Genomic DNA, 26,314 nt, shown 5'->3' with positions numbered 1-26,314 from the left:
TGTTTCCTTTAGGGACATAGGAGTCGCATGCCGGGGAGAGTGTGTCTCTACCGGCTCACCTTAGACATTTGCGAGAACGATGACTTAGAGGCAAAATGTCTTGTTAACAAAGGCCTTCTTGTCAGGAAAACTACTGTGAAGTTTCTTTTTTTTTTTTTTTTTTTTTTTAAGATTTTATTTATTTATCTGACAGAGAGAGGTCACAAGTAGGCAGAGAGACAGGCAGAGAGAGGGGGAGGCAGGCTCCCCGCTGAGCAGAGAGCCCGATGTGGGGCTCGATCCCAGGACCCTGAGATCATGACCTGAGCTGAAGGCAGAGGCTTAACCCACTGAGCCACCCAGGTTCTCCCCTGAAGTTTCTTTTAAAGTAAAAGCAGCGGGCGCCTGGGTGGCTCAGTGGGTTAATCGTCTGCCTTTAGCTCAGGTCAGGACCCAGGGTTCTGCTCAGGTCCTGCTCAGCGGGAAGCCTGCTCCTTCCTCTCCCTCTGCCTGCTGCTTCCCCTGCTTGTCTCTCTCTCTCTGTCAAATAGATAAATAAAATCTTTTTAAAAATTTAGTAAAAAAGGACACAAAAAGCGCACCAACCCAAAGGAAAGCAGTGGGAAGCTGAACCAAATAGGCCCCACCTGCCAGCCCATGGGGGGACGGGTTTGGGGTCTGGGTTTTAATTAGTGCCCGGGACTTCGGTTTATAATTTCTGCTTCTTCAGGCAGACGAAGCAAGCTGAGAGCAGAAGGGTCCTCGAGCCCTCGTCACCAAAGGGAGATGCGGGAAGGCGGGAATCAGCCAAGATGTACCGTGCGCGGACGCGCTCCTTCTCGGACGCAGAGGGAGCGTTCCAGAAGGAGAGCAGTCTCTCCAGCAGTCGTCCGGAGGTGGTGGCACTTCTCGGGGACCCGGGACACCTGTGGCCTGGCACGTGCCCACTCCCCAAAGCCCTCAACTTCCAAGCACAGAGGGTGCACGAGGGTGTCAGGCCACCACTGACCCAAGCAGCCAGGGTGACCGCCGGCACCCCCTCGCCCCTCCCCGGGTCAGGCCTCCTGCCCTTGACTCTACTCTCACCCCATTCTGCTGAAATAGGAGTGACAGGAAGTCAAGTGTGCCCTTGAGACCCCCCAGGACCTCTATCACAGCCAGGAGTCTGTCAGGAGGCCCCCTCACCAAGTCAGGTCTCCGAGACAGCACCCCTCCTCGCCCTCTGTTCAACCAGGGCGGGCACTGAGCACCCCAGGTTAGGGCCCTGCTCCTTCCTTCCCAGCCAACTGGCCTTGACCCTGGTCCTCCAACGCCCCTGCGTCCTTCCCCGTCCAGGCAGAGGCAAATGGCCCTCCCGCTGTGTGTAGGAAGGTTCTAAGACTAAAAGTAGGACACCTGCCGGGGGGGTGGGACAGGACATGGTCGTCTGTCCTGTGTGTTGTTCACTCCAGGGTCCCCAGGGACGTCAACCAACCTCATGTCCAGCTTGGTGGGTGGGGAGAGGGTTGCGGCTTCCTGGTAAGTAACTGGGGCCTCCAGGCACCTACAGGCGGGGGGCCCCCTGGGTCAGCCACTGCCGAGGATTTCAGTGGCCAGTGATGTCCTGCCAGGCGGCGGGAGGAGCTCCGGCTGGTTTTCAGCAGATGGCGTCATCCTTCCTTGGAAGCCTGGAGGTTCCTCTCTCGTGTGTGGGTCCCTTGATGTCTGTGAGCAGGGGAAAGGACAGTCTGGGCCTGGCCCGAGCTAAGGAAAGATTCACGGGGTACGCCTAGGAGGTCCTGGCTCCTGCGTGCTTTCTGTGTCCCCTGCCACAGGACAGTCTCCTCCAGCGGCTCTGCCGCCTGCCCGCCCCTCGGCTGCCTCTAGGAGCTGGGGCTTGTCTCCCTCTGGGTTCCCCAGGTCCCCCCCACCCCAAGGGCTCCGCCACTACCGGACCCCGCTCCAAACAGCTCTGTGTCCGGGACCAGGAGACACACGGGCACATCGCCAGCGGCTCTTTCTGAGACAACAGTACCTGTGGGATGTCAGGGAGGGGACACCCACCATTCCCAGGCTGGAAGTCAACCAGCCCCCCAGGAGACAGCCCAACGGCCCTGGCTGGTTTGCCCCTTCTTGGCAAAACAGGGCAGGCCACTGAGTACCGGAGGCAGGGAAGCGAGGCCTCCTGCCTTCCCCCCAGGAATGGCTACCGAGGCTGAACCCACGCTCCAGCCAGGGCACACCTGTGAGGGCAGGGGGAGCCTGCTCCATACCCCACCCCGCCCCGTCCCTGCTCCAGGACCACCCCGGGGGCCACTTTGGACTGTGGGCTCGTGCTCCAGGGAGGTGTGGCAAAATGCGGGGGGGGGGGCTTCTCCCCGGCTACGACCTGGGCTGGGGGTGATGGGTGTGGGGTTCACTGACTTAGTAATGACTTGGGCCATTGAGACCCCCCCCAGCTTTTGGCATTTCCCTGTGTGGGCTGATGGGGGCTCCCTATTCGGTGTATGGGGTGATGGGGGCGATCTGCGGGGTGATGGGGGGCCCTACCTGCAGGGTGATGAGAGTTCTCTACAGGGGTGACGAGCTCTCTGCAGCGGTGATGGGGGTTCTGTGGGGTGACAGGCGCTCTCTGTGGGGTGTGGGGGGCTGGCTGCAGGGGTGACGAGAACTCTCCGCAGGGGTGCCGGGGGCTCCCCCGCGGGATTTGGGGTCTCTCCGCCGCCCCCGCACCTCCACGGGTGCTCACGACCACCGCGCAGCCGCCCCCGCGCTACGGTCGCTCCCGCCGGCCTCGGGCTGTGCTGGGCGGGGGCGCGCGGGGGCGGGGGCGCGGGGCGGGGGCGCGCGGGGCGGGCGCTGAGCCGGGGACGGTGACGCGGCGCGCGCTCCCCGCCGATCCGCATAAAGAGCGGCGGCAGCCCCGGGCCGCGGACACGTCGAGGGAGCCCCGCCGCCTCGCTGCCTCCCCGTGGTCCTGCGGCCGCGCCATGCGGTGAGCGCCCCGGCCCGGCCAGACCCGACGGACCCGACCGGACGCCCGGACCCGCCGCCACCTCGGGACCCCCGCCGCCCCGCGACCCCGCCGCCCCGCGACCCCCGCCGCCGCTCAAGGTACGGCGCGCCCCGGGGGCCCCCAGCGGGCGGCGGACCCCTTCCTCCCGCGCCTCGCCCGCCCCTGGACGTCCCCGGGGTCCCGCAGCCCCGTCCCGGCTCGGTTGCGGGCGGCGTCGCACGGCCCCTGCGGCCGCTCCAGCCCCGGGCAGCCCCGGGGACGCGGCCGCCGCCCCACGGCCGCTCCGCGCCTTCCCCCGCAGATGTCCGGAGGCGGCGCCCTCCTGCTCGCCGGGCTGCTCCTCGCCGCGGCCCTTTCGGCCTCCCCCGGGCTCGGGTCCCCGGTGAGTGCGCGGCGCGTGTCCCCGCCAAGGGGCGGCCGCACAGACGGGGACGGGCGGGGGGGTCGGGGTCCTGCCGCCCCGGGCGGGGGTCGCGCTCAGACGCTCCCGGATCCTCCTGGCCTGGCCCCGCTGCCAGCGCATGACCAGCTCCGGATCCACACGAGGAAAACCAGACGCGGTACCGGCAAATCCCGTTTCATTCCACCCGCAGCGGGTCAGTGACCCCGGGAGCGAGCCGCGGTGCCCCCGGGTGCCCTGAGCGCCCGCGTCCTCACCAGGGCTCAGAAGCAAGGGGGCGCCCCACGTGTTTGGGGGTTGAGCTCTAGAGTGAATGCTTTGGGAAAGCAAGCAGTCCTGTTTTCCTGTGGAATACAGCTTATTTGGGGCAAAGCTGAAGTTCAAGTGGGCCCAGGCGTGCAAATGCCCGTGTCATGCCTGGAAAGCCTGGTGAGCCTCCCGTCCTGCCCATCTTGCTCTCGGGGTTTTCATCACTTGGCCCATGATGTGGCAGAGTGTGAAAACTCTGTGATGCAAATTCTGTGAGGATCTGAGTCGGGCAGCGGCTTCCCAGACCACCGGGGCAGGCTGTGCAGAGGTGGGCTTCGAGGCTTCTTGGACCCTCGGGAAATGACCCTTTTCTCCCTCTCAAGGTGAAGGAGAAGAGAGGCTGGACCCTGAACAGTGCCGGCTACCTTCTCGGTCCACGTGAGTGACACATGGGCCCTCAGAGCCCACCCGGCTCTTGTCGCGCTGAGCGTTTGTGCGAATCCCGCTCTTACGGCGTCCGTGCCGCCTGTCCCCACGCGGACACACTGAGAGTCCGGGTTTAGTCAGGTCAAGGGCGATGGGGGGGCTCCATGAGACGCAGGCAGGATGGATTTCCATGTAGGTTGGAGATCAGTGGATTCAAATCCTTGCCACATGGGTCCGTGGCGCCCTTTCCCCGTGCCCTGCCCCCAGCCTCCTCCGAGCCCGTACCCCTCACTCATAGCAAATGGGCAAATTCCTGGGTCCTCTGACCTCTTCCCACCCCCCCGCCATCTGTCCCTCCTAGCCTTACTCCTTGCTCAGGGATCTGTGTGGCAGAGAGCAGGACCCGAATGCCTAGGGCAGGGGGAGAGTGGCGAGAGGGAAAGGTCTGCGGGACATGGACCTGTGGGGTCAGGTGACGAACAGGGGACAGTCCCACTGGGCACTGAGTCTGGGTCCGGGGCTGGGGGCAGGGACTTGCATCTGACCCCACGGAACGTCAGGAGGAGCCCACACCCCTCACCAGGGCCTTATGAGGACACGGGTCAGCCGACCCGAGTCCTGGGATGTTTCCAGAAGGGACCTGTGTCCCACCGTCAGCCTCATTAGCACTTTCTCTGCTTCAGAAGTTCAGGTCTGGGCAGTGTGGAATGGGAGGACACTGTCGCTGACTTGTCATGGTCCGTCAGGGTCCCAGACCACCCTGGGCCTTACCTCGGTGCCATGAGTCTAGCAGCTGGGAAGAGTAGCCCGGGCGGGGGTGGGTGCGTGTGCGTGAGCGCATGCAAGTGTGCCGGCGTGCAGAAGCGGGGTGTGGGGTTTCACCGCTGCCGTCAGTTCCCAGACCTTGCCAGCCTGTGGGTGGACTGGGACTCTGCGCCCTGTCCTTGATTTGACACTGTCTGGACACAGTGTGACTTTAGGGCTTTCACGATGCAGAGAACCCTGTGGGCCGAGCGATCCCCAGGGTGGCGGCGGGGAGACCAGCTGCAGTTCTCAGTAAGGGCAGGAGGCGGCAGGAAATAGGGAGCCGGTGTGCAGACAGGGTACGCCCCCAGGTGGCCCAGGCCCTGAAGGGGACAGGTCTGGGGCCCTGTGGGCTGAGTGTGGATGCCTCCGCCTTCGCGTTCCTTGCCGGCCCTCTGCTTCCTGCTCGTGCTCGCTCTGTCCTGGTACCTGCAGATTTTAATTATCCTAAAGGAGGGCACCGGGGGGTAGGGGGGACCTTTTACTTTCCCTTCCAATCGCCTTCACACTCGTAGCTTTCAAACTTGCAGGCATGGCTGGTTTGGGGACAGTCATCCACCCTAAAACGAAACAAAACACACCCTCCCCTATATATTTACTGCCTTCTGCACCAGGAAAGGAGGCAAATGCGTAGGGCACATTCCATTCCCACCAGCAGGGCGTCTGGGTGCTCTGGTCTCAGGTCAAAGGCAAGGCGGGCCCCCACACGGTGCTGTTACTGGGAGTGGAGGGGCCTCGCCTGCAGGAGGGACAGATGGGCTCCAAAGGCACACGTTTTCCCGAAGCCTTGGAACCCTGAGCTCCGCCCCTTGGAAGGCATCTCGTCTCTGCTTCTGGCCCCAAAGAAAGAAGGAACCTTTAGCAGAGACACGTCTGTAACTTCGGAAGACTGAAGACACAGTCCTCTGGAAGACGGGAATCCTGAGTTAGAAAACCAGCTCTTGTCTAATCTCAGCTTTCCGTCTGTCAGGCTGGATCAGCAGAGGCTGTACGTGTAGACGAGGTCCTGGGCGCGCTTTTTGCGAGGTGCCGGGGTCCGTCGGTGCGGGACGCGGTCCGACGGCGGCCGCGGGAGTGTGACCGCACTTGAGCCTTGGCAAGGACCGTGGTTCTCCCCCTGAGGGCCGCGCGTCCCCCCGAACTCCGGCTCTGGGGAGAGGGAGTCAGGGTTCTTTGGCTTAGCCTTGCAGATGCCAGCCCCCCAGGAGAGCGGCCACAAGCCCTGAGCCACCCTGACCCCGTCCTTGTGGCCTCATCTGCTTCACCCCCGAAACACCCCAAATTGGCCGCTTCTCTCCCTGCCGGGCCACTGGGTTAGGGGCTCACGCCTTCAGGTGGGTTTCTCGAGGGACTGCTCGGCTAAGTGTCCCGATTCCCTCCTTTCACACCAGCTGACACACGCACGAGCAGACGCACGCGCAGGCAGGTGCACGCACACGTAGCCCCCTGCTCGCCTCCTTCCTGTCCCCTCTGTCCCGCGGTCTTAGTCTGTCTCTGGCTGGCTCCGGTCCACCTCCCACACGGCTGCCAGAGCTGTCTTGGAAGAGGAAGTCTGATTAGTCCGACCTTCATTCTTCAGTGGCCGTGTTTGCGGGGACACCGGACCCCACCCCCTGTGGTCTCCGTGAGAGTCACTGCTCAGACGCCAGCACTCTGCGACCTCCGTGACAGTCCCCGCGCTGCACCTGCCCACACTCCCCGGGGCCTGGGCGGCCCTGCTGAGCGCCGTGCTCCCTCTCGCTCGCTGTGCTCCCTCTCGCTCGCCTCCTTCCTCTGGCAGAGGCCCAGCAGCTGTGGGGGATCCACGCCTCTGGCCCTGGCATGAGTTCGTGGTTCCACAGAGAACGATCTTTCTGCTTCTCTGGTTTCCCTGTGGTGAAATTCTTATTCTTATTATATTAATAATATCATAATAATACTTATTATCATCATTCTCACAGTCCAGTCGTGCGTATGCTCTGATTATCAGCAGGCAGGGGTCTCTCTTTGGGAGAGGGGAGGGTGTACCCGCAGTGAGGAGGAGGACAGTCAGCTGCTTTCCTCTCATTCCGTTGGCAAACAGACGCCATCGACAACCACAGATCACTTCACGAGAAGGCCGGCCTCGCGGGCAAGCGGGAACTCCCTCCTGAAGACGAGACGAGGCCAGGTGAGCGCGCCTGGGTCACCGCACTGCCCGTCCGCTCCGGGGCACACACGGTGCTGGGGTATCAGGCTCCTGCCACCTCCCGCGCCCCGGCCCGAGCCTGGCCCGGCCACGTCCGCCATCTGCTGGAAGGACGAGCCCAAGGCCCGGCGTCGGGGCCCGGGGCGGCCACAGAGGCAGAGTCGCTAGGCTCAAGGCCTCAGAAGAGTCTGGTCTGACCAGGTACCCCCCACACCCCGCTGTGCTAAGCAGGGCCCTGGGGAGGGGTCCGGGCCCGTCCCCTGGCTTCCGGGTGCCCAGGCCGCCGCCGATGGGGCTGGGAGGCCCAGAGCGCCGTGCGGCAGGCGGCAGACGCCGATTCTGTTCCCTAGGAGGCTTGGCCGGGTCGCCGGCCGAGAACGCTGCTATGCGCGCCGTAATAGAGTTTCTGACTTTCTTGCATCTCAAAGGTACGTGACATGTTACCAATTTTAAATTCCACTTCTTAGAACCCTGCCCACATAAAAGGCCTGTCAAAAAAGGATTCCGTAGAATTCTCTGGATTCTCCTGGGAAGTAACCAGCCCTCCACTCCCATTCCTCAAGTCGCCACTGCTGGGTGGGAGGGCGGCCGAGGGGCGGGGGTTGTGGCCGGCCCAGCACTGGCCCTGGAAAGGGTCCTCAGAGCCGCAGGGGAACCGGGGAGAGAGAGGGTCCCCATCCCACTCCCTCCGCTGGAGCCGTTCCTCCTGGCAGGGTAACAAGTGCCGGACGTTTTCGGGCCACAGTTCCCCGTAGGCCATCGTACACCGGGACTGGAAAGCATGGTCCGCTAACCCGCATGCAGACGGGCTGCTGGCGGCTTCCTGCAGAGTGGGCCGCACGCCTGTCGCACAGCCTCTATCCTAGACCTGGTGTCTTCCGTGGACACGTACACGGCGAGGCCTCCCGGCGGGCCCGTTTCCACCCAGCACCTCTGCCCGGTGCTTGTCATCTGGGCCACAGAGAGAGGTCGGGACGGAGGCCGCAGTGCCCTGGGAACGGAGCACGGGGAAATGGGGACAGGGGAGGCGGGGGAGGGGGCGCTGGGATTCTTCAGGAGAGACATCTGTTTGACGAGGTTTGCACTTCACAATTTTTGTGTTTGGCAGAGCCGAGACTAATCCTTGGGTTCGGTTTTGATCCCTGCGCTTTGCTGGCTGGACCTGCCGCCTTGGTGGAAGGAGCGGAGGGTGGTGTGGGAGGGAGGAGGCCGGAGGCCTGTGGCTTCTTCCTTGGAGCCATCCGTGGGGACGGAGACTGTGCAGGACTGGGAGATCTCAAAACCCACAGCAGGTTCACTGGGTCGGAGCCCTGCCCAGCCTGCGGCGAGCTCTCTGCTGGGGAAGCTACCGCGGACATTTCCCACGAGGGGCAGATCCAGTCTCCCGGTTCTTGCTCTTGGTTTGCTGTTTTGAACTTTGTAATATGGAACTTCTTTCACTTGGAGATTCCGGTTTCTATTACTCAAGCAGGAATTTACTCCTGGTAGTTCCAAACGCATCGTAAGTTGATGACTTGAGTCATCAGGAGTCAGACACAGGAAGGGTTGCTCTCGATTTCGGGGCTGATCCTCAGAGACCCTTGGGGGGGCGAGCTCAGGGGCTCTGGCGTGTGTGCCAGGGGCTGTCACCGTCCCTGGCACTGACGTCAGGGCTCTGCTAAGTGCATTCCCCCGTTGCAGAGGCCGGGGCCCTGGAGGACCTGCCCGACCTGCCCGGCCTGCCGCCCGCGGTCTCTGCAGAGGACGAGCAGCAGCCCTGACGACGCTGGGCTCCTCTGTGCCCCGGCGCCTACGGTCAGACTTGGACCCGATGGAAAATCCTGTGCCAACTTACATGGAGTGACCAGTCCTGTCCCCTCTGCTCTGATGCTGTGTCGTTAGGGTTTTGTTGTTAAGACTTTCTCCCCCTTTTGGTCATTCTTTTGAGCAGCAGAATAAAAAATAGCAATGGCTTTCGGTTGTCCTTTCCTTCCATGTGTCTGTCTGTCCCCACTGTCCCCAGTGAAAGTTAGCAGGTGCGTGCGGCTTGATTATAATCACGTGCAGCGGACGGAAGTCTTAAACCCGCATCCCACCCTGCAGAGCAGTCCCAGATGCCATCTGTGGGCGTAACTCAGTCCTCTGTGAGCAGCCACGGACCTGTTTCCTCTCTGGGTCTTTGGGTGTGATCTCTGTTTTGCTTGTGTTGGTGACGGACTCCCCCCTCGTGGCTGCGTTTGACTGGCAGTTTCTTTAAAAATGAAACATGTAGCTACCATTCAACCCAGCAATTACACTCCTGAGCATCTAACCCAGATGAATGAAAACTCACCTTCACACAACAGCCTGCACACAAATGTTCACAGAAGCTTTATAACAGCAAAAAAACTGGAAACAGCCAGATGCCCTTCAGTGGGGGAGTGGCTGAGCGGCCATGCATCCCCACCACACACCTACCACCCAGCAAGAAAGAGCGCCAGACCCTTGAGACGTGCACCAACCCAGACGGCCGGCCGGAGAATTCTTCTGAGTGAACAAAATCCTAGAAAGTTACATACTATGATTCCATCTATATGGCATTCCAGAAATGACGGAAGTATAGGAAGGGAGACTAGGACAGTGGCTCGCAAGGGATGGGGAAAGGAGGACAGTGGGTGCGGCTCGGGGTTCCCCGAAGTGTTAGAAACGTCCTGCGTCTTGACCGTATCAATGTCAGGATCCTGGTCGTGATATGGTGCTGAAGTTCTGCAAGAGGTTAGCATTGGGGGAACTGGAGGAAGGCTGTGCAGCCTCTCTCCGTATCATTGATTACAAGTACCCGTGACTCTACAATGATCTCAAAAGGAAAAGTTTAGTTTTTTAAGCTATTGAAATATATTTTAGGACTCTGATATGTTCACAAGTGAATTCTACCAAATATTTAAGGAAAACATTATTCCAACTCTACAATCCCTTCCCAAAGACAGAGGCAGGGGGAACATACACTGACTCATTCTAGGAAGCCAGCATTATCTTCGTACCCAAACCAGAGACATTATAAGAAAATCACAGGCCAGTATCTCTCATAAACATAGACATGAAATATTAGCAAATCAAATCCAATAGCATATAAAAAGAATTATACACCATGACCAAGTGGAATTTAACCCAGGTATGTAAGTCTGGCTCAACATTCAAAAATCATTTAATGTAGGGGGCGCCTGGGTGGCTCAGTGGGTTAAGCCGCTGCCTTCGGCTCAGGTCATGATCTCAGGGTCCTGGGATCGAGCCCCGCATCGGGCTCTCTGCTCCACAGGGAGTCTGCTTCCTCCTCTCTCTCTGCCTGCCTCTCTGCCTGCTTGTGATTTCTCTCTGTCAAATAAATAAAAAAAAAAAAATCATTTAATGTAATCATCACATCAACAGGCTAAAGAGGAAAAATCACATGATCATATCAGTCAGTGTATCTATGGAGCTCTTTCTGTATCCAGAAAAAGCATCTGGCAAAATCTAACATTGATGGTAATTTTCAGCAAACAAGGGGTAGAGGGCAGCTTCCTCAGCTTGATATGGAACATCTACCAAAAACCCTATAGCTAACATCATACTTAATAATAAAAAAAACAAAAGCTTTCCTGCTAAGATCAGGAACAAAGCAAGGATGTCTTCTCCCATTCTTGGGGACCTTGTACTTGAAATCCTAGCTAATGCCAGAAGACAAGGAAAGAAAAGGCATATGGATTGGGAAGGAAGAAATAAAACTCTCTTTGTTTGCAGATGACATGACTGTCTGTAAGGAAACAAAATCAACAATAACAACAGGGCGCCTGGGTGGCTCAGTGGGTTGGGCCTCTGCCTTTGGCTCGGGTCATGATCCCAGGGTCCTGGGATCGAGTCCTGCATCAGGCTCTCTGCTCAGCAGGGAGCCTGCTTTCCCGACCCACCTGTCTCCCTCTCTGCCTGCTTGTGATCTCTCTGTCAAATAAATAAATAGAATCTTTTAAAAAATTATAAAACTCCTGGAACCAAAAAGCAATCATAGCGAGGTTGCAAGATGAAAGGTCAATATACAAAAGCTAATCGCTTTTATGGAGCCTGGGTGGCTCAGTTGGTTGGGTGACCGACTTTTTTTTTTTTTTTAAGATTTTATTTATTTATTTGACAGACAGAAATCACAAGTAGGCAGAGAGGCAGGCAGAGAGAGGGGGGGGATGCAGGCTCCCCGCCGAGCAGAGAGCCCTATGCGGGCCTTGATCCCAGGACCCTGAGATCATGACCTGAGCCGAAGGCAGAGGCTTAACCCACCTCAGTCAGGCACCCTGGGTGACCGACTCTTGGTTTCAGCTCAGGTCATGATCTCAAGGTCAGGGGATCAAGCCCCATGATGGGCTCCCTGCTCAGCGGGGAGCCTGCTTGAGAGTCTCTCTTCCCGCTATGTCACCCCTTCCCCCCTGCTCTCTCTCTCTCTCTCAAATAATAAACAAATCTTTTAAGAAAAAACCCAAAAGTTAATTGAGTTCCTATATAACACCAAAGGACAAGTGAAGTTTGAAATTAAAAATATATCATTTATGTTAGCACCCCCAAAATGAAACACATACAAAACCTGTACAAGAACCACATGGGAAAACCACAAACTCTGATGACAGAAATCAAAGAAGAGCTAAAGAACTGGAGAAATATCCCATGTTCATGGATATGAAAACTCAATATTCTCGAAATGTCCATTCTTCCCAGCTTGACCTATAGAATCAATGCAACCCCAATTAAAACCTCTAAAAGTTATTTTGTGGACAAAACAGATTCCAAGGTTGATATGGAGAGGCAAATGACCTAGAATATCCAACACAATATTTCAAAAAAAAGAACAAAGCTGGGGCGCCTGGGTGGCTCAGTGGTTTAGGCCGCTGCCTTCGGCTCAGGTCATGATCTCAGGGTCCTGGGATCGAGTCCCGCATCGGGCTCTCTGCTCGGCAGGGAGCCTGCTTCCCTCTCACTCTCTCTGCCTGCCTCTCTGCCTGCTTGTATCTCTCTCTGTCAAATAAATGAATAAAATCTTTAAAAAAAAAAAAAAAAAAAGAACAAAGCTGAGGGACTCACAACTACTTGAGTTTAAGACTTACCGTAAAGCTATAATTAGGGCCGCGTGGTCTTGGCAAAAGAACGGATGAACAGATCAAGGGAATGAAACACAGAGCCCAGAAGCAGACGTCCACAAACACTGTGAACTGATCTTTGACAGAGGAACAAAGGCAACACAATGGAGCAAAAACAGTTTTTTCCAAGAAAAGCTGTTGGAACGGCTGGACATCCACATGTGACCAAAAAAAAAAAAAAAGGAATCCGGACACAGACCTTACACATGTCACAAAAATTAACTCAAAATAGACCATCTACACAAATGTAAAATCCAACCCTATAAAACTCCTATAACATAGAAAATCTAGATGACTGAGCATGGCAGGGACTTTTTATATACACCGAAGTCATGATCTGTAAGAGGATGACTGGATGACTGGATGAGCTGGACATCATTAAAATTGGAGACTTCTGCTCTGCAAAAGCCACTATTGAGAGAATGAGAAGAAGAGGCCCTGACTAGGAGAAAATATTTGCAAAATAGAGATCTGATAAAGGACTGTTATCCAAAATATACAAAGGACTCCTAAAACTCGGCAACGGGAAAGTGAACAACCCCATTAAAAGATGGGCAAAAGGCCTGGACAGACACCTCACTAGAAAGGGTACACAGAAGGCAAGCAAGCACCTGAAAATGACATCATACGTCGTCAGGGAAGGGCCAAGCTCCAGAACATCACAGCGGGGGATGCTGGTGTCCCACGTAACTCCGCCCACGGGTGCCCAGGGGCCTGTGCAGGGACAGCGCCCACGGAAGGCGCCGCCCCTTCCTCCAGTGGTTCTTCTTTTCCCCAAACTGATGCCCCGGGCACCATCTTTATCTGAGAAGGAACTTCCATCTTCCTTTCCCTAAACCTGGCTCTAGCCCAGCTTGTGCATCAACGTGTCTGTCGTGGTTTTCAGCCGCGTCCCCACCGGAGGTCGGCAGAACTTCAGGTGACTAGCGCAGGGCTGTGTAGGGGAGGAAGAGCTTCGGCGCCAAGAGAAGGACGACAGACAGGCTCCCGCTGATGTTTTCGGGGCAGCAGAAGGTTCTCTCTTCAGGATGACTCATAGGTCCCCAGGTTTTCTGCATTGTTTACAAGCTCCTGGTTGACTGAGGAGAACATTTCCAGCATGTGTAGCATAGAAATACGGATTTGGTCTCCGCACTGGTTCCTGACGGGGCTCTTAAAACCCTTGTAATTTCTTGGGTGGCCGGAGTGCCTTTCATTCTAATGAGGGGACTGGCTGGGGGCTGGTCACCAGAAAGACCCAGTCACATGCTCCGGGGAAGGGAAAGGGGCTGGAGATCGAGCGGATACTGGTTTGTGTCTCTGACATGAAGGGACCATGCATAGCCTGACAACACGGGGTTCCGAGTCTCTGGGCTGGTGACGGTCACCTGCCAGGACGGTGGAACCCCAGCTTCCCGGGGACAGAGTGTGCTCCCAAACCTTGCCCTGTGGCCTTCTCATCCAGCTCTTCCTATCATCCCTTAACAGCCTTTACGATCCATCGGTAATAGTAGGCCAAGTGTCCCCCCGAGCTCTGTGAGCAGTTAGAGCGAAGCCGCAGACTCGAAGAGGGGCCCTGGGGACCTCCAGCGGCAGCCAAGTCAGACGGAAGTGTGCGGCCTCCCCCGGGGCCCAGTACTGGCAACTGGCGTGCGAGGGTGGGGGCGGTCTGGGGGGACCGAGCCCTCCCCCGGGGACTCCTCCGACACTGACTCCAGACGGTCGGTGCCGGGACCTACGGAAGGAGTAACAGGACATCCCGCCGGTGTCCGAGAAATGGAGATTGCTGGGCGGAGGGGAAATGCCACGTGTGGCGACAAAGTGTCCTGAGGGGACAAGCAGCTTTCTTTCAGCACGTCATGTGTTAGGACTTTCTCTCAGAGTCTTGAAAGGGCAAGGTTTAAGCTAAGCTGCGTTTGGGGAAAAACCAAACCAGACCCCAGCCCCGAAAACCCAACCGTCTCGCCCCGATCACAGAGGTGGCTGGGCAGAGAGAGTCACTTTGCACAGCTACAGCCCGAAGTGGGGACATGCTGTGTTTCGTTTTATGCAGTTTTCAAATGGCATTGGCTCTTCGCCAGCAACAGAAGAGCTGTTTTCTCTGTTTAGTCGTCTGTGTAGCCGCCACCTCTGGGCATACGCACTGGCTTGATACCCAGCCCTACTCGGCCTTCCCTTCTCACACTGAATTTCCTCCAAGCTGTATGGGCTTACGAAATTCTCCCTGGCGAGAGACTCTCCAGGGGTTGTGCCCTTTCCCTAATTTTCAGGCTTCGGCTCAGTATCAGTCTCCCGGCCCAGGCCCGCAGGTCCCTCGCCCCACGTGAGCCTGGGCTCCAGGCAGCTCTGGGGTCACACCGGGTCCCCAACCCCAGGTGGATGCTCACCATCCTCCTTGGCCAGGACATTCTCCGGGCTCTGCAGGTGGGGCACGCCTGGCTTCAGGGCCTTTCTGGGCAGCTCTTGGCTCGGAACAGTTCTGGAGAACGGCGTTCCCTTTGCCTCCCTCCACACCGGCGCCCTGCAGCTCCCGGTGTGTGCTGAGATGTGGGTGGAAAACGCGCGCCGGTTTCCAAAGGTCTGATACATAGAACACAGACTATCTCCATCATGTTTATTTGATTCCATGTTGAAACGACAGTAGAGAAAGGATAGTCAAAATAAATTTCGCCTACTCCTTTTCACTTTTTAAAATGTGGCTCCCAGAAAATTTTAAGTTCCCTGCATGGTCTGCAGACATTACCACCGGCAGGTCTCAGGAGAGGCACAGAGGGACGGCCGCCTTCCAGGACGGGGTCCCGAAGCCCTGTTTCAGGACCCCCCCCAGCCCCGGAGTGATGTGGACGGGGCTCCTCCGGCAGGTGCACACGGGACCCAAAGCACCCCGGGCAACAGGACACCCAGCCTGGCAGACCGCGGGGCTCTGCCTCCGGCTTGCCACCACGAATCTCTATCCGAAGGAGCCAAAGGGGGATTGAAATGGTGAAGAATTAAGTGTTTTTCTTCCCCTCCGTGGGTCTCCGTCAGAATTTACTGTTCCAAACACAGCTCTAAGAAACGCCAGCGGCCGCGGGGCTCCGTGCTGACCACGCTGCGCTCGGGAGCGAGCTCTCTAAACGGGCTGGAAGGGGCCGGGGCTCATCCTAGACACGGACACGTGACCAACACGTTTCCGCTACTAAGTTAATTACAACAACGGAAGACGTTTGAAATTTTCAATCCTCTTTGCTTTTTCAATAGAACCAAAAGAGAGTCAACTAAATAACTAATCTTACCTGCTGGTTTATGCAAACTAGTTATTTTAACCAACAATAATAATATTAGAACGGTAATTAGGGAGAAATTAATTGAACCATAGAGCTTTCCCTCACTCAAATGAAAACACACAAGAACCGAGATCATTTGCAGTCACAAGCATGAGCCCACTGCCCGTGTTTCAGGGTGGCCCGAGGGCAGTGGAGAATTTGTGGGACTCTGGGAAAACGTCCGCACTTGGGAATTCCTCAAGGTTTTCTGCACTTTTCTGGAGATTTTAAGTTGTATGTTAGCAGCCCATCTGGAGAATTCATTTCAAAATACTTTTAGTGAAAAATCATTACGGGTTTTTAGGAGGAGAAGCCTCCAGAGGAAAATTTCCAAGACAGGGTGAAAGCGTGGGGACGGGCTGTTGCTTCCCCAGAGCCTGCCGGCGCCCCCACCGTGGTGCGTGCGGACGGGGCTCCCAGAGTCGCGGGGAGCCGCTCCGTCCCTGGGGCCAGATGGCCACCGTGAGCTGCGTCCCGCACTTCCTCCAAAAGGGGGTCTGTGATCACTGAGACCCTCACCGAGACCCTCACCAAGACTCTGAGTAGATCCCCCTGGCCCCCGGATGCAGAGGGAAAGCCTGACCTTAGTGACACGGCCGCTGACCCGGCCCGGCCTCATGTCCCTCTGACAACCTTTCTAGACTACGCATCCGTTTCCCTCAAAACATTGAAACAAGACCTACGCGCCTGGCCGTCACCACACTAACGCTACTCAAGCTTCAGGCCTTTGGACTTGAACTCGATGCTGAGAATCTGCGACAGGCACCGCCCGAACTCCTCCAGGATCATCTGCTCCGCCAGGCCGTCGGGGCAGCGCGCCTTCTCGGCCTCTTCGCCCTGGGCCAGCAGGCAGGCGCACGCGGCTTCCACCACCTCCCAGGAGATGCACGAGGGCGAGCGCCTGGCAGGAACAGAACAGTCACAGGCCTGTCCCCCGCGCCACGCTTTAAGTTCCTTATATATAAAGGGACGTCCTGGTCACGGGATTTAAAGCGGGTCACCGGTGAAGTCTAACGCCAGCTTCCTCGTACCGGAAAACTTGACGATACACAGCATTTTGCTTTTAGGGGTAACCCGTCCACTTCTCGACTCCCCTGTACTGCAGGGTCTGAGGATGGTCCGGAGGAGATCCCCTGCCACCTGCAGGGGCTCCGGGGCGACAGCGTCCAACCCGGGGCCCGGGCGGGGTAGAGGCAGGCCTCTCGGGTAAGACAAGGCCCTAAAGAAGCGCCGGGCAGTCTGCTCCCAGCTCTGGCCCTGGGTGCACCTGAGCTCCCGGAGGCCAACCACCCCGAGGACTCGCCCCCGTGGAGGGACGCTGTCGGCACGCCCTCCCCCCCCGCCGAGAGCCCCCTGAACAGCAGGACTCTGCCGTGCAGGACCTGCCAGGCCCCCTCTGAGCTCAAGGGGCAACTGTGCCTTCGCTCCCCGGCTGCCCACATCACGCTCAGACAGCAGGAATTCAGGAAAACTTCCCCAAGTGCTGGCAAATGTTGGAGGATGTGAACAGACACGGGGGTTGAGATGGGTGAGAATCTCTCAGTGCAGACAACAAGCAATGACTTGTTCAAGATGAACGAACCAGGCCGACCGGGAAGACCCCTAACGCCTGGAGGCCAGACTCCGACCTCCGGAGCCTCCATCACACCGGGCCAGACACACAGCGTCTGGAGCCACGAGAGAACATCTCTGCTCCCCCGTTCACAGACCATGAGGCCGTGTTCGGTGGATTTTTACTGGTGAAGACCCCTGCACGCCCAGGGACGAGTACCTCTGAGGTCTTTGACCAAATAAGCAAGAACTCGGCTTTGCAAAATGATATGAGTTCGTGACATCTGGTACTTTATCATGAGAGCATTCAAGGCATTGAATTGAAAGGTATATTTTTAAGTGGATAAACCTAGTCTAATACATAGTAAAATTATCAGCCAACCTTTGAGATCTGCTGGGGTTATAATATGGCCTCAGCCCAGCTCAGTGGGGCGCTACCCACCTAGTATGAGGTCCTTCACCGCCCCCGTAGGAAGGAGCACGGCGGGCAGGCTGTCTCCCCACACGGCCAGCAGCCGGTCAGGTACAGAGATCATGGCCTCGCCGCCCGGGAGCACTGGCCCGTGGGCGATCCCCGCAGGAACCTTTGCTTGTCCACAACACGGGTAGCTCTGTCCGTGAGGACAGACAGCACAGAGCGGTCTCGGTGGTGGGGGCCCCGCGGAAGCCGCGGGTGGGATCTTAGGCGGGTCCAGCAGGGGAGCTGTCACCTCGTCCCCACCCCTCCCCCGTCACAGACAGACAGACAGACAGACAGACACACACACACACACACACACACATGCTCTTTCCAGTATATAGACCGACTTTCTCAAATTCACCTCTGTTCCCCCTCTTCGGAGGGTGGGTTCACAGTACCTACCTCTCTTGTCTGAATTTTGGTGGTCCTGAGAATTTAGTTGGTGACAACTGATGGCTGCCTTCAAACCCTCCAATTTCCATAGAGTTGGGCATGTTCATTAGGGTTTTCCGTTCTGGGCTTTCTTCGTAATTTTTGCAACCAATGCATTTGCAAATAGAAGAACACATAATTTTGGCCTGGTAACATAAAATGCTTCGGTAAAATTAGACTGCCCTATAATTCACTAAAAAACAACACATTCTATTTGGACCTTAAATAACGCTGTGTGTGTGTGTGTGTGTGTGTGTGTGTGTGTGTGTGTTTAATCTGCAGTTTTCATACAGACAAGGGGAGGGGGTGTGAGTGTGGGCATGAGTCCCGAGCAGAGAGAGGGGGTCGGAGCGCTGCCTGGCCTGGAACATGGGTCCTGGGATCCCAGCCCGCAGCTCTCAGCTCACCCCCCTTTACTGCGCTTCGCAGATACTGTGTTTTCACACGTAGTGGGTTTGTGGCCCCCCTGCGTCCAACAAGGCTGTCGGCACAGGTTTTCCAATGGTCTTTGCTCACTTCGTGTCTCTGTGTCTCATTTTGGTGATGCTCTCAATATTTCAAACTTTTCGTTACTCTGTTTGTTCTGCTGCTCTGTGCCCAGCGATGGCGACTCAGCTCATCCGAGGATGCTCAGAATTTCTAACGAAGGTACGCGCCTTGTCTTTCAGACTTCGTGCCACTGCACACCTAGCGGGGTCCAGAGTCCACACACCTGCACTGGACCGGCTTGAACGCAGTATTTGCCTTCTTGCGGTGCCCTGGACCCGAGACCCACCGAGGGCCAGCCTTGCGTGGCTGTCCTAAGGGAGGTCCTGGCCACTTGCTTGTGGGGGGAACTCGGCTTCTTGGCACAGGCATGTGCCTGGCAAGCCGGGGCCTCTCCCTGGCTCAGGCTGGCCTCCCTCTTTGTCTCAGCTGCTGGGAGGTCCCTCAGAGACGCACATGAAAGGATATCTCTTGTGTTTTACTCTGCCCCCCTGGATGTTTTGAGCAAAGAGGCCCTTGAGGATGTCCAGTCTACTCTCGAGAGCACAGGACACCCGCCCCTCACGTGGGCTGCTGCTTGGCAGAGGCTCAGCCTCCAGAAAGTGGGTGAGGATCAGGCAGAGACGAGGTAAGACCATCCGAAACCTGTTCCGTGGTTGGCGGGGGGGGGGGGGTGTGTGTGTGTGTGTGTGGCACAGCTTGAATCCTGTATCTCGGCATGACTTATGACCGCATAAGGGGGGCGGCTGAGCCTGCTCACTCGGAGCTTCCAGCACGTGTGCCCGGAATCACGAGGGCTCTTCTCAAGCCTGACCGTCTGGGACAACCTTGTCCAAATAAAATTCACAGATCCCCCCAAAGACCGCAAGCACACCAAGGGAGAGACTTTTAAGGAAGGGCCCTCCCGGCTCCTTCACTGCTGGGACCTGTGGGCTCCTTCCTCTGTCCCTCCCTTTCCTCCAACACCAGGAACGGAGGGGGAAGCTGAAGGGAGAGAGCGAGCCCCTCCACGACCAGTGAGTCCCCAAGAAACTCCGGCCCGGGAACCGCTCTGCCCCGCTGTGTGCTCAGCCTGGCGGCCCCGCGGTCCACTGTGGTCTCAGAGCGCCAACCTGGGGACGAGACTCCACACGGAGGAGGCAAGGCCCACCTCCGGGAGCCCCTGACCTGCTGCCACGGAATGGGCCAGGCCACGCAGCAGGAGCCTCTGCTGGGCACCCACCATGGGCTCAAGGTGGGCGACGGGCTCCCGAAGGGGCCCCGGGGTCATCGGCGGCTCCCCCTGCGCCCGGGCCGGGGCGGCTCACCTCGTAGCACTCGCAGTAGTTCTTGAGGCAGCCGGAGCGCCGGCAGTTACAGCCCTTGTTGTGCCGAGGCTTCACGTCTCCCAGCCTCCCTTTCCCGATTTTTGGTTGGAAAGCTTCTGGATTCCTATCAAGACAGGCCTGTAAGACAGAAAACACAAAACTCCATCAAAGTGTACTTTACCATGTAAAAATCATGTTCAGTGACAGGTGTCTCGGTTGTCTGCCACGTTAATCCATCTGTTGCTTTAGGACGAGTCACAGGACACAAAGGACTATTATGCAGCCATCAAAAAGGATGACATCTCACCATTTGCAACCATTTGGATGGAACTAGAGGGTGTTATGTTGAGCGAAATAAGTCAAAGACAAAGATCATATGATCTCACTCCTATGTGGAATTTAAGAAACAGAACAGAGGAGCGTAGGGGAAGAGAGGGGAAAATAAAATCAGAGGAGGAGAGAAGCCATAAGAGACTCTGAGCCCTAGAAGAGAGACTGAGCGCCGCTGGAGGGGAGGCGGGTGGGGGCTGGGGTCGCTGGGTGACGGGCACGAGGGAGGGCAGGAGATGTGATGAGCGCCGGGTACTACGTGCAACTGGCGAATCCCTGACCTCCACCTCTGGAACTAGTACTACATTATTTGCTAATTAAAAAAACAGAGGAAAAGCAGAGAGAGAGAGAGAAAGCATGAGCAGGGGCGGGAGGGCAGAGGGAAAGGGAGAACCTCCAGCAGACTCCCCACTAAGCGCAGAGCCTGACGCAGAGCTCAATCTCACGACCCTGAGATCGTGACCTGAGCCGAAACCAAGAGTCGGAGTTAACCATCCGAGCGCCCGGGCACCCCGTATCTCAAGCACTTTTAGACACTTTAAGAATGCATGTATTTGGCGGAAAAAGTATTACCTTAATGGCCTTGAACCGCTGGATTTCGTGACGTAGGTTGTTGCAACAGTTGTTGCAGTTGCAGTTGTTGCAGAAGTCCCCGCCGGCGAAGCAGTCACAGTACCTGGGAAGCGACAGCACAGAGCGTCAGAGGCGCGGCGTGCGGGGACAGCAGCGCGTGGGGACACAGCCGGCCGGCGTGCTGGAGGCCACCGCAACTCTTATTTAGAGACTCTGACTCCTTTTGTGTGAAAACTAGAGCACCTGGGAGGATGCTGTCCTGGGACTGATGGGGAGAACAAGAAACCAGTTCGAGGCCCGGCCGCGGCAGTCCACCGTCCCCTGCGCCTCGTGCCCATGGACACTCTCCCCGGAGCGCCCCCGCTGGCTCCGGCCGCCCACATGCGCCAAGCCAAGCCCTCTTTTTGGCCAGACCGTGACCGTGAGTGGAAACAAATGGGGCCTGGAGGCCGAACCTGGCTTGGGTTCAATCTTCCTTCCACTCCCTGTCGGCGCGCGGAGGAGACGAACAGGGGAAGAAACCCGCGTGCGGGGCCACTGCTATCGGACTCTCTTATCGTGAAAGCGTTGTTTGTGAATTCGGAGTCTACAGAGCAGCTTTTAGCCCAATCTCTCCCCGGACGGCTCCACTGTGCCCTGGGATTCCGGAGGTCTTGAAGGCGCAGAATGGGTTTTCCCGGAAGCCCTAGCAGAGTTTATGGCTACGACGCCTGCCCTCGGACTGTCCAGGAGGGGCGCGCGCAGGCCTGTGGCTTACGTGGGTTCAGCACGGGCGAGGATAAGACACTTTCCTCCACTCACGTGAAACTTCAACGTTGAGACAAGGACTCCCAGTACCTTCCCTATAACCTGCATCCCAGGGAGGTTTCGGGAGCTCATCGGCCACTCCGCACTCCCGCTTGTGACTGGACAAGACCCACGCCACTCTCTCGTGACCGCATGAGTCACCAAAGAGAGCTTCAAACCAGGCCCCCATGGTACCTGACAGAGGTGATGTGTCAGCGTCCCCAGCTGTGACAGGGAAGTCGTGGCCTCTAACCTGCCCGTCTCAAGGGGTCGCGCAGGGGAGCTCGGGACATCACACGGATGTGTGTCCTATACAAGTGTCGTGTGACGCCAGGAGGGCCCATGGATGGCAACACAGTAGACCGGATGTTTGTAGACACCTCACTGTTACAGAATTCCTAAACATTTTTCTTCTAACATTTATTGTCTGAATTCTTTTAAATAATATAGTAAAATACACGTCAAGCCAAGAGGAAAGCAAAGGAGATTATCAGAGAGGAAATAAAGAAGAAACTGTGAATCCAAAGGGGAGAGTTCTGTAGCTGCCAAGTGTCATCCTGGGGCGTCCGCCAGTCCCGGTGACCCAGAGCCTGCTCCTGCGGGAGCCAGAAGACAAAGTCTGGGCTACCGAAGGTGGGAGTTGCACCATATAAAGCAAGGATCCTTGAAAGGCAACTTCCCCGCAAATCCCCTTTGTAGAAGCAGTGGGGGATAAATGCCCCTCCCAGGCACAGGGGGAAATAGGAGACCACCCCATAGGGCTTCCGGAGCACTGGGATGGACAGTGGGATGGGCAGAAGCGGGAAAAGACGACAGAGGTTCGGAGGCTGGAAAGCAGAGGGGAGAGTTATGGAAGCAGATTGAAGGACCCTGAACCCTGGGCCAGCGGGAGAGAGCAAGGAAGCAGCTTGGAAGACTCTGGACTCGGTGGTTCCAGGCTGCTCTGGAGAGGGGTGGCGGAGGGTGGGATGAGAAGAGAATTGGTTGAAATTCTAACGAGGAAGGAGTAAGCCCCCAGGTCCTCCCCTTTCCAGCACCCTCCTCCTCTCCACCAACCGCTGTGACAAGAGACTGAAATGACTCTTTGGGGCAAAATGATTGAGGGCAGGGCTATCACAATGAGCCAAAGGAGGAAAGGTGACTGTTGGGACCCACAGCTTTCTTCTACTTGGCCCCTGGAATCCTAAGACCACACTGCAAAAGCCTTCTCTGGGGATGCCGACCAGCCCAAGAGCGAATACAGAGAGTCCCACGGTGAGTTTTCCCAACAGATGGCTTAGTCTTACCACCAAGAGTCCGTAGGAAGCTTAAGTCTCATTCTTAAATGTGAGCGGAGGGGCAGCCAGAGATCCGCAGTCATTTCGGGAAACCTGACATGAAAGACAGAGGCCTAAGGAAACAGGCTGTCCAGAGAAAGGAAACTGCTGGACAGATTAAGAAACAAGAAAATGACACTTTACAAAACAGAGTATAAAAATGATGTTCTGGAAAATAAAAAAGTAATCACAGATAGGATTATCTTAACAGAGGATGGGAAAACGCGGAGAAGAGAAGGAGGTCCAGAAAGATAGAATTTTGAGAAGGAAGGGCAGAAGATGATTTAAGAACATTTCTCAGAATTAAAGGGCATGAGTTTGCGGAGAAAAAGGACTGCCAAGCGGTGAGAGAGTCCCAAAGCAAGACTTCACCATCCAGTTTCAGAGCACGGGGAACCAAGAGAGGATCCTGTGAGGTTCCAGACAGAATAAAACCGGCCTCACACGAGGAGCAAGAACAAGAGTTGTGTCCAATTTTCAATAGCAGCACTGGAAACTAGAAGGAAATGCAGCAACATCTTCAGGTTTCTGAAGAAAGATCCAGCGTTCGAAGCTGAACTGAAACTGGAAATCCAACTATGCGATCCAAAGCAGATGGGACCAGGCACCAGGCAATCAAACTTGGGACGGAAGCAAAGGAAGCTGTTGGTGTGGTGGCAGAGGGAGAGTCCATGGCCGGGGCTGGTGCGACACGGTCTAGACGGGGACAGGCATGCGGCTCTGAGAAAGGCTTCCTCCGTCAATACAACCGAGTATGTAGCAGGTCTGAGCGTGATGGGAAGACAGCTGTCCAGAGGGCAGTTTGGGATTAAATCAGTGTCGTGCACATAGGAAGCCCAGTATCAACTACGACCTCCAGGGAAACGAAGAAAAAGTGCAGGAAAGGAAATTAATCACGGTCCAGCAGCGAGGAGCGTTTTCCTAGTTGTGAAACAGAAACTCTTACTACTGATCTAACCACATGTGTCTGATGTCTGGGGTGGGAGATGTGTGGGGAAGGGACAGCAAAGCCCACATCTCCCATGGTACGAAAACAAGGGAAGATGCCCCGACTGGAAAGCCAAGAAGCTAGCAAAGCAGGCATGTTATTTACATATGTGGAGACAAATATTAAAAGATTCTGTTTAAAGAGTTGAAAATTCCTGGGACGCCTGGGTGGCTCAATTGGTTAAGCAGCTGCCTTCAGCTCAGGTCATGATCCCAGCGTCCTGGGATCAAGTCCCCCATCGATCTCCTTGCTCGGCAGGGAGCCTGCTTCTCCCTCTGCCTCTGCCTCTGCCTGCCACTCTGCCTGCCTGTGCTCTCTCTCTCTCTCTCTCTCTGACAAATAAATAAATTAAAATCTTTAAAAAAAAAAAGATTTGAAAATTCCTGGAGATCAGAAAATAAGGGACAGTTGTCAGGGAGCTACCATTTGTGACAAGTCTTATATAATTCCTTGGCTTTTAAAACTGTGTGAGGAAGTGTGTGGCTGGCTCAGTTGGTGATGCATGTGACTCTTGACCTTGGGATTGAAATCTGAGCCCCACGTTGGGCGTAGAGATTATTTAAAAATAAATTCTTTAGGGGTGCCTGGGTGGCTCAGTGGGTTAAAGCCTCTGCCTTCAGCTCAGGTCACGATCCCAAGGTCCTGGGATCGAGGCCCACATCGGGCTCTCTGCTCCGCAGGGAGCCTGCTTCCTCCTCTCTCTATGCCTGCCTCTCTGCCTACTTGTGATCTCTGTCTGTCAAATAAATAAATAAAAATCTTAAAAAATTCTTTAAAAAAGATAAAAATAAAAAAACTCTTTGCATATATTATCTGGATAAGAATAACTAAATTAAAAGTGAGAAAGGATAAACTGAAAGACAAAGAAATCAGATCAAGGCACATCACAAAAAGATGAAGCGATTAAAAACACAGAAGAGAGGTTAAGAGGAGCAGCACACAGTTAGAGGGGTAGCACATGGCAGATTGGCATTACCGGACAGAAGAGAGAAAAGGGAAGAGGCTATGGAATGAAGATACCTGTGAGTGTTGAAAGTTGTGGACCTTCTGACTTCAGAAACAAAATGAGTCCCCCAAAAGATAAATACAAGGAAAAAAGACAGAAGGAAAATCTTAAAAGCCCCAGAGAGGAAAGACAGCTTATCTAGACTGACAGCTTACCTCTTGCTAGAAATAATGGGAGGGATGCCTGGGTTGCTCAGTTCTTAAGTGTCTGCCTTCGGCTTGTGTCATGATCCCAGAGTCCCAGGATCAAGCCTTGCATTGGACTCCTTGCTCAGTGGGGAGCCTGCTTCTAACTCTGCCTGCCTCTCCTCCTGCGTGTGCTCTTTCTCTCCCTCTCTCTCTGACAAATAAATAAATAAGATCTTAAAAAAAAAAGAAAGAAAGAAAGAGAAAGGAAGGAAGGAAAAAAGGAAGAAAGAAAGAAAAAGAGAAAGAGAGAAAGAAAGAAAGGGAAATAGTAAAAACAGTATCTTCAAAGCTCTGAGAGGAAAACCAACAATCTAGAATTTTATACCCAAACTATACTTATTTACCAAGGTCCAGTCCAGGCACATTTCTTCTCTTGTTCTACATACTCTGGTGGTTGGTTTGATTGATTCACACTTGCCCCTCTGCTTTTTTAAATTTTATGTTGAAAATTTTAAAATCTCGATTGCCAAACCTAGTCTGTCTTCTACCCTAAAATGCTCGTTTTCTTCTTCCACCAACACTGGGAAATATGATCTATGTTGGCTGCTTATCCTTCCTCGTCACCCATCACCCTTTGTCCTACTGCAACCCGACCTTCTTTTCTGCCCTACTGGCTCTCAGAGGTAACCAACGACCTCCTTGCTGGAGATGCAAGGACCTCTTCACTGCACGTTTGTCTCAGTAGCTGTGACTCTCTTCTGTTCCAGAACCACATTCCCAGCTTCCTGTCAGACATTTCTACCTCCAACTCAGTGTGTCTGGCCTTAACTTGGGATCTTCTCCCACTCCGCTCTGCTCAAGCCATGCTCCCTCTCTGCGTCCATGGTGCCGTCCACCACTAAGAGAATCCCAAGTCCCTTCTGACCGTTACCACTGTTCTCTCTTCCCCATACCTGAGGAGTTATCAAGTTGACCAATTCTGACTCAGAAATGTCTTTTTTTTTTTTTTTTTCAATTTTAGCTTTATACAAGTAAATCACATTTGTTGAATAAAAGTTTTAGATATAAATTAGCAAAAAGAAAAAAAAATTACAATCACTCAGAATTCCACTCCCTAGAAATGATCATTTGGTGAACATGCTTCAGATTTTTTCTCTAAAACTATACATACTGAAATAAACAAATGTTGTTTGATTCTATATTACATACGAACAAAAACAAGATCATATTCTAAGCATTGTTTCAACGTGTTTTTATTACTTATCAGTATCAGTAATCAATCTAACAACTGGTTTTTATTACCTATCGCTATTATGAGCGTTTCCCATGTACATACATTTAGACACTGTTTCAGTGACTGCACAGCATCCCCTTTTACAGAAGCAGCATAATTCAGTTAATAATTCTCTTCACACTGAACATTTAGATTATTTTATATATTTTGGAACGTAAATAATATTACAGCAGTGACACTGGCCTCCTTTCTATTCCTAGAAGCCCGTACCTTCTCTCTTTTGCCACAGGGCCTTTTCG

At 55.1% G+C, this 26,314-nt stretch overlaps 2 protein-coding genes across 3 annotated transcripts in view; one reads left to right on the top strand and one right to left on the bottom strand.

The window, feature by feature from the left end:
• Positions 1-2,875: 2,875 nt before the first annotated feature.
• On the top strand, positions 2,876-8,972 carry GAL (galanin and GMAP prepropeptide). The gene is made up of 6 exons (XM_046016810.1): positions 2,876-3,072; positions 3,276-3,356; positions 4,007-4,061; positions 6,916-7,002; positions 7,371-7,448; positions 8,701-8,972. Exons 2-6 carry the CDS (start codon positions 3,276-3,278, stop codon positions 8,778-8,780), a joined length of 381 nt encoding a protein of 126 aa, XP_045872766.1. The 5' UTR covers positions 2,876-3,072; the 3' UTR covers positions 8,781-8,972.
• Positions 8,973-14,825: 5,853 nt separating this feature from the next.
• The window catches only part of TESMIN (testis expressed metallothionein like protein), a 38,411-nt gene continuing 26,922 nt past the window's right edge, over positions 14,826-26,314 (bottom strand). Inside the window, exons 7-10 of one of the 2 annotated variants that reach the window (XM_046016716.1) lie at positions 20,558-20,660; positions 19,655-19,792; positions 17,832-18,007; positions 14,826-16,319 (exon numbers count right to left, since the gene is read on the bottom strand). In XM_046016716.1, the coding sequence (XP_045872672.1) occupies positions 16,127-16,319; positions 17,832-18,007; positions 19,655-19,792; positions 20,558-20,660 (610 nt within the window). In that variant the 3' untranslated portion in view covers positions 14,826-16,126. The remainder of the gene's footprint in view (positions 16,320-17,831; positions 18,008-19,654; positions 19,793-20,557; positions 20,661-26,314) is intronic. The other variant, XR_006820041.1, reaches the window with a different exon arrangement.

Source organism: Meles meles, chromosome 8 (genome assembly GCF_922984935.1).
Source record: "Meles meles chromosome 8, mMelMel3.1 paternal haplotype, whole genome shotgun sequence".
Classification (NCBI taxonomy): domain Eukaryota; kingdom Metazoa; phylum Chordata; class Mammalia; order Carnivora; family Mustelidae; genus Meles; species Meles meles.
This window is presented reverse-complemented; position numbering and strand designations above follow the sequence as displayed.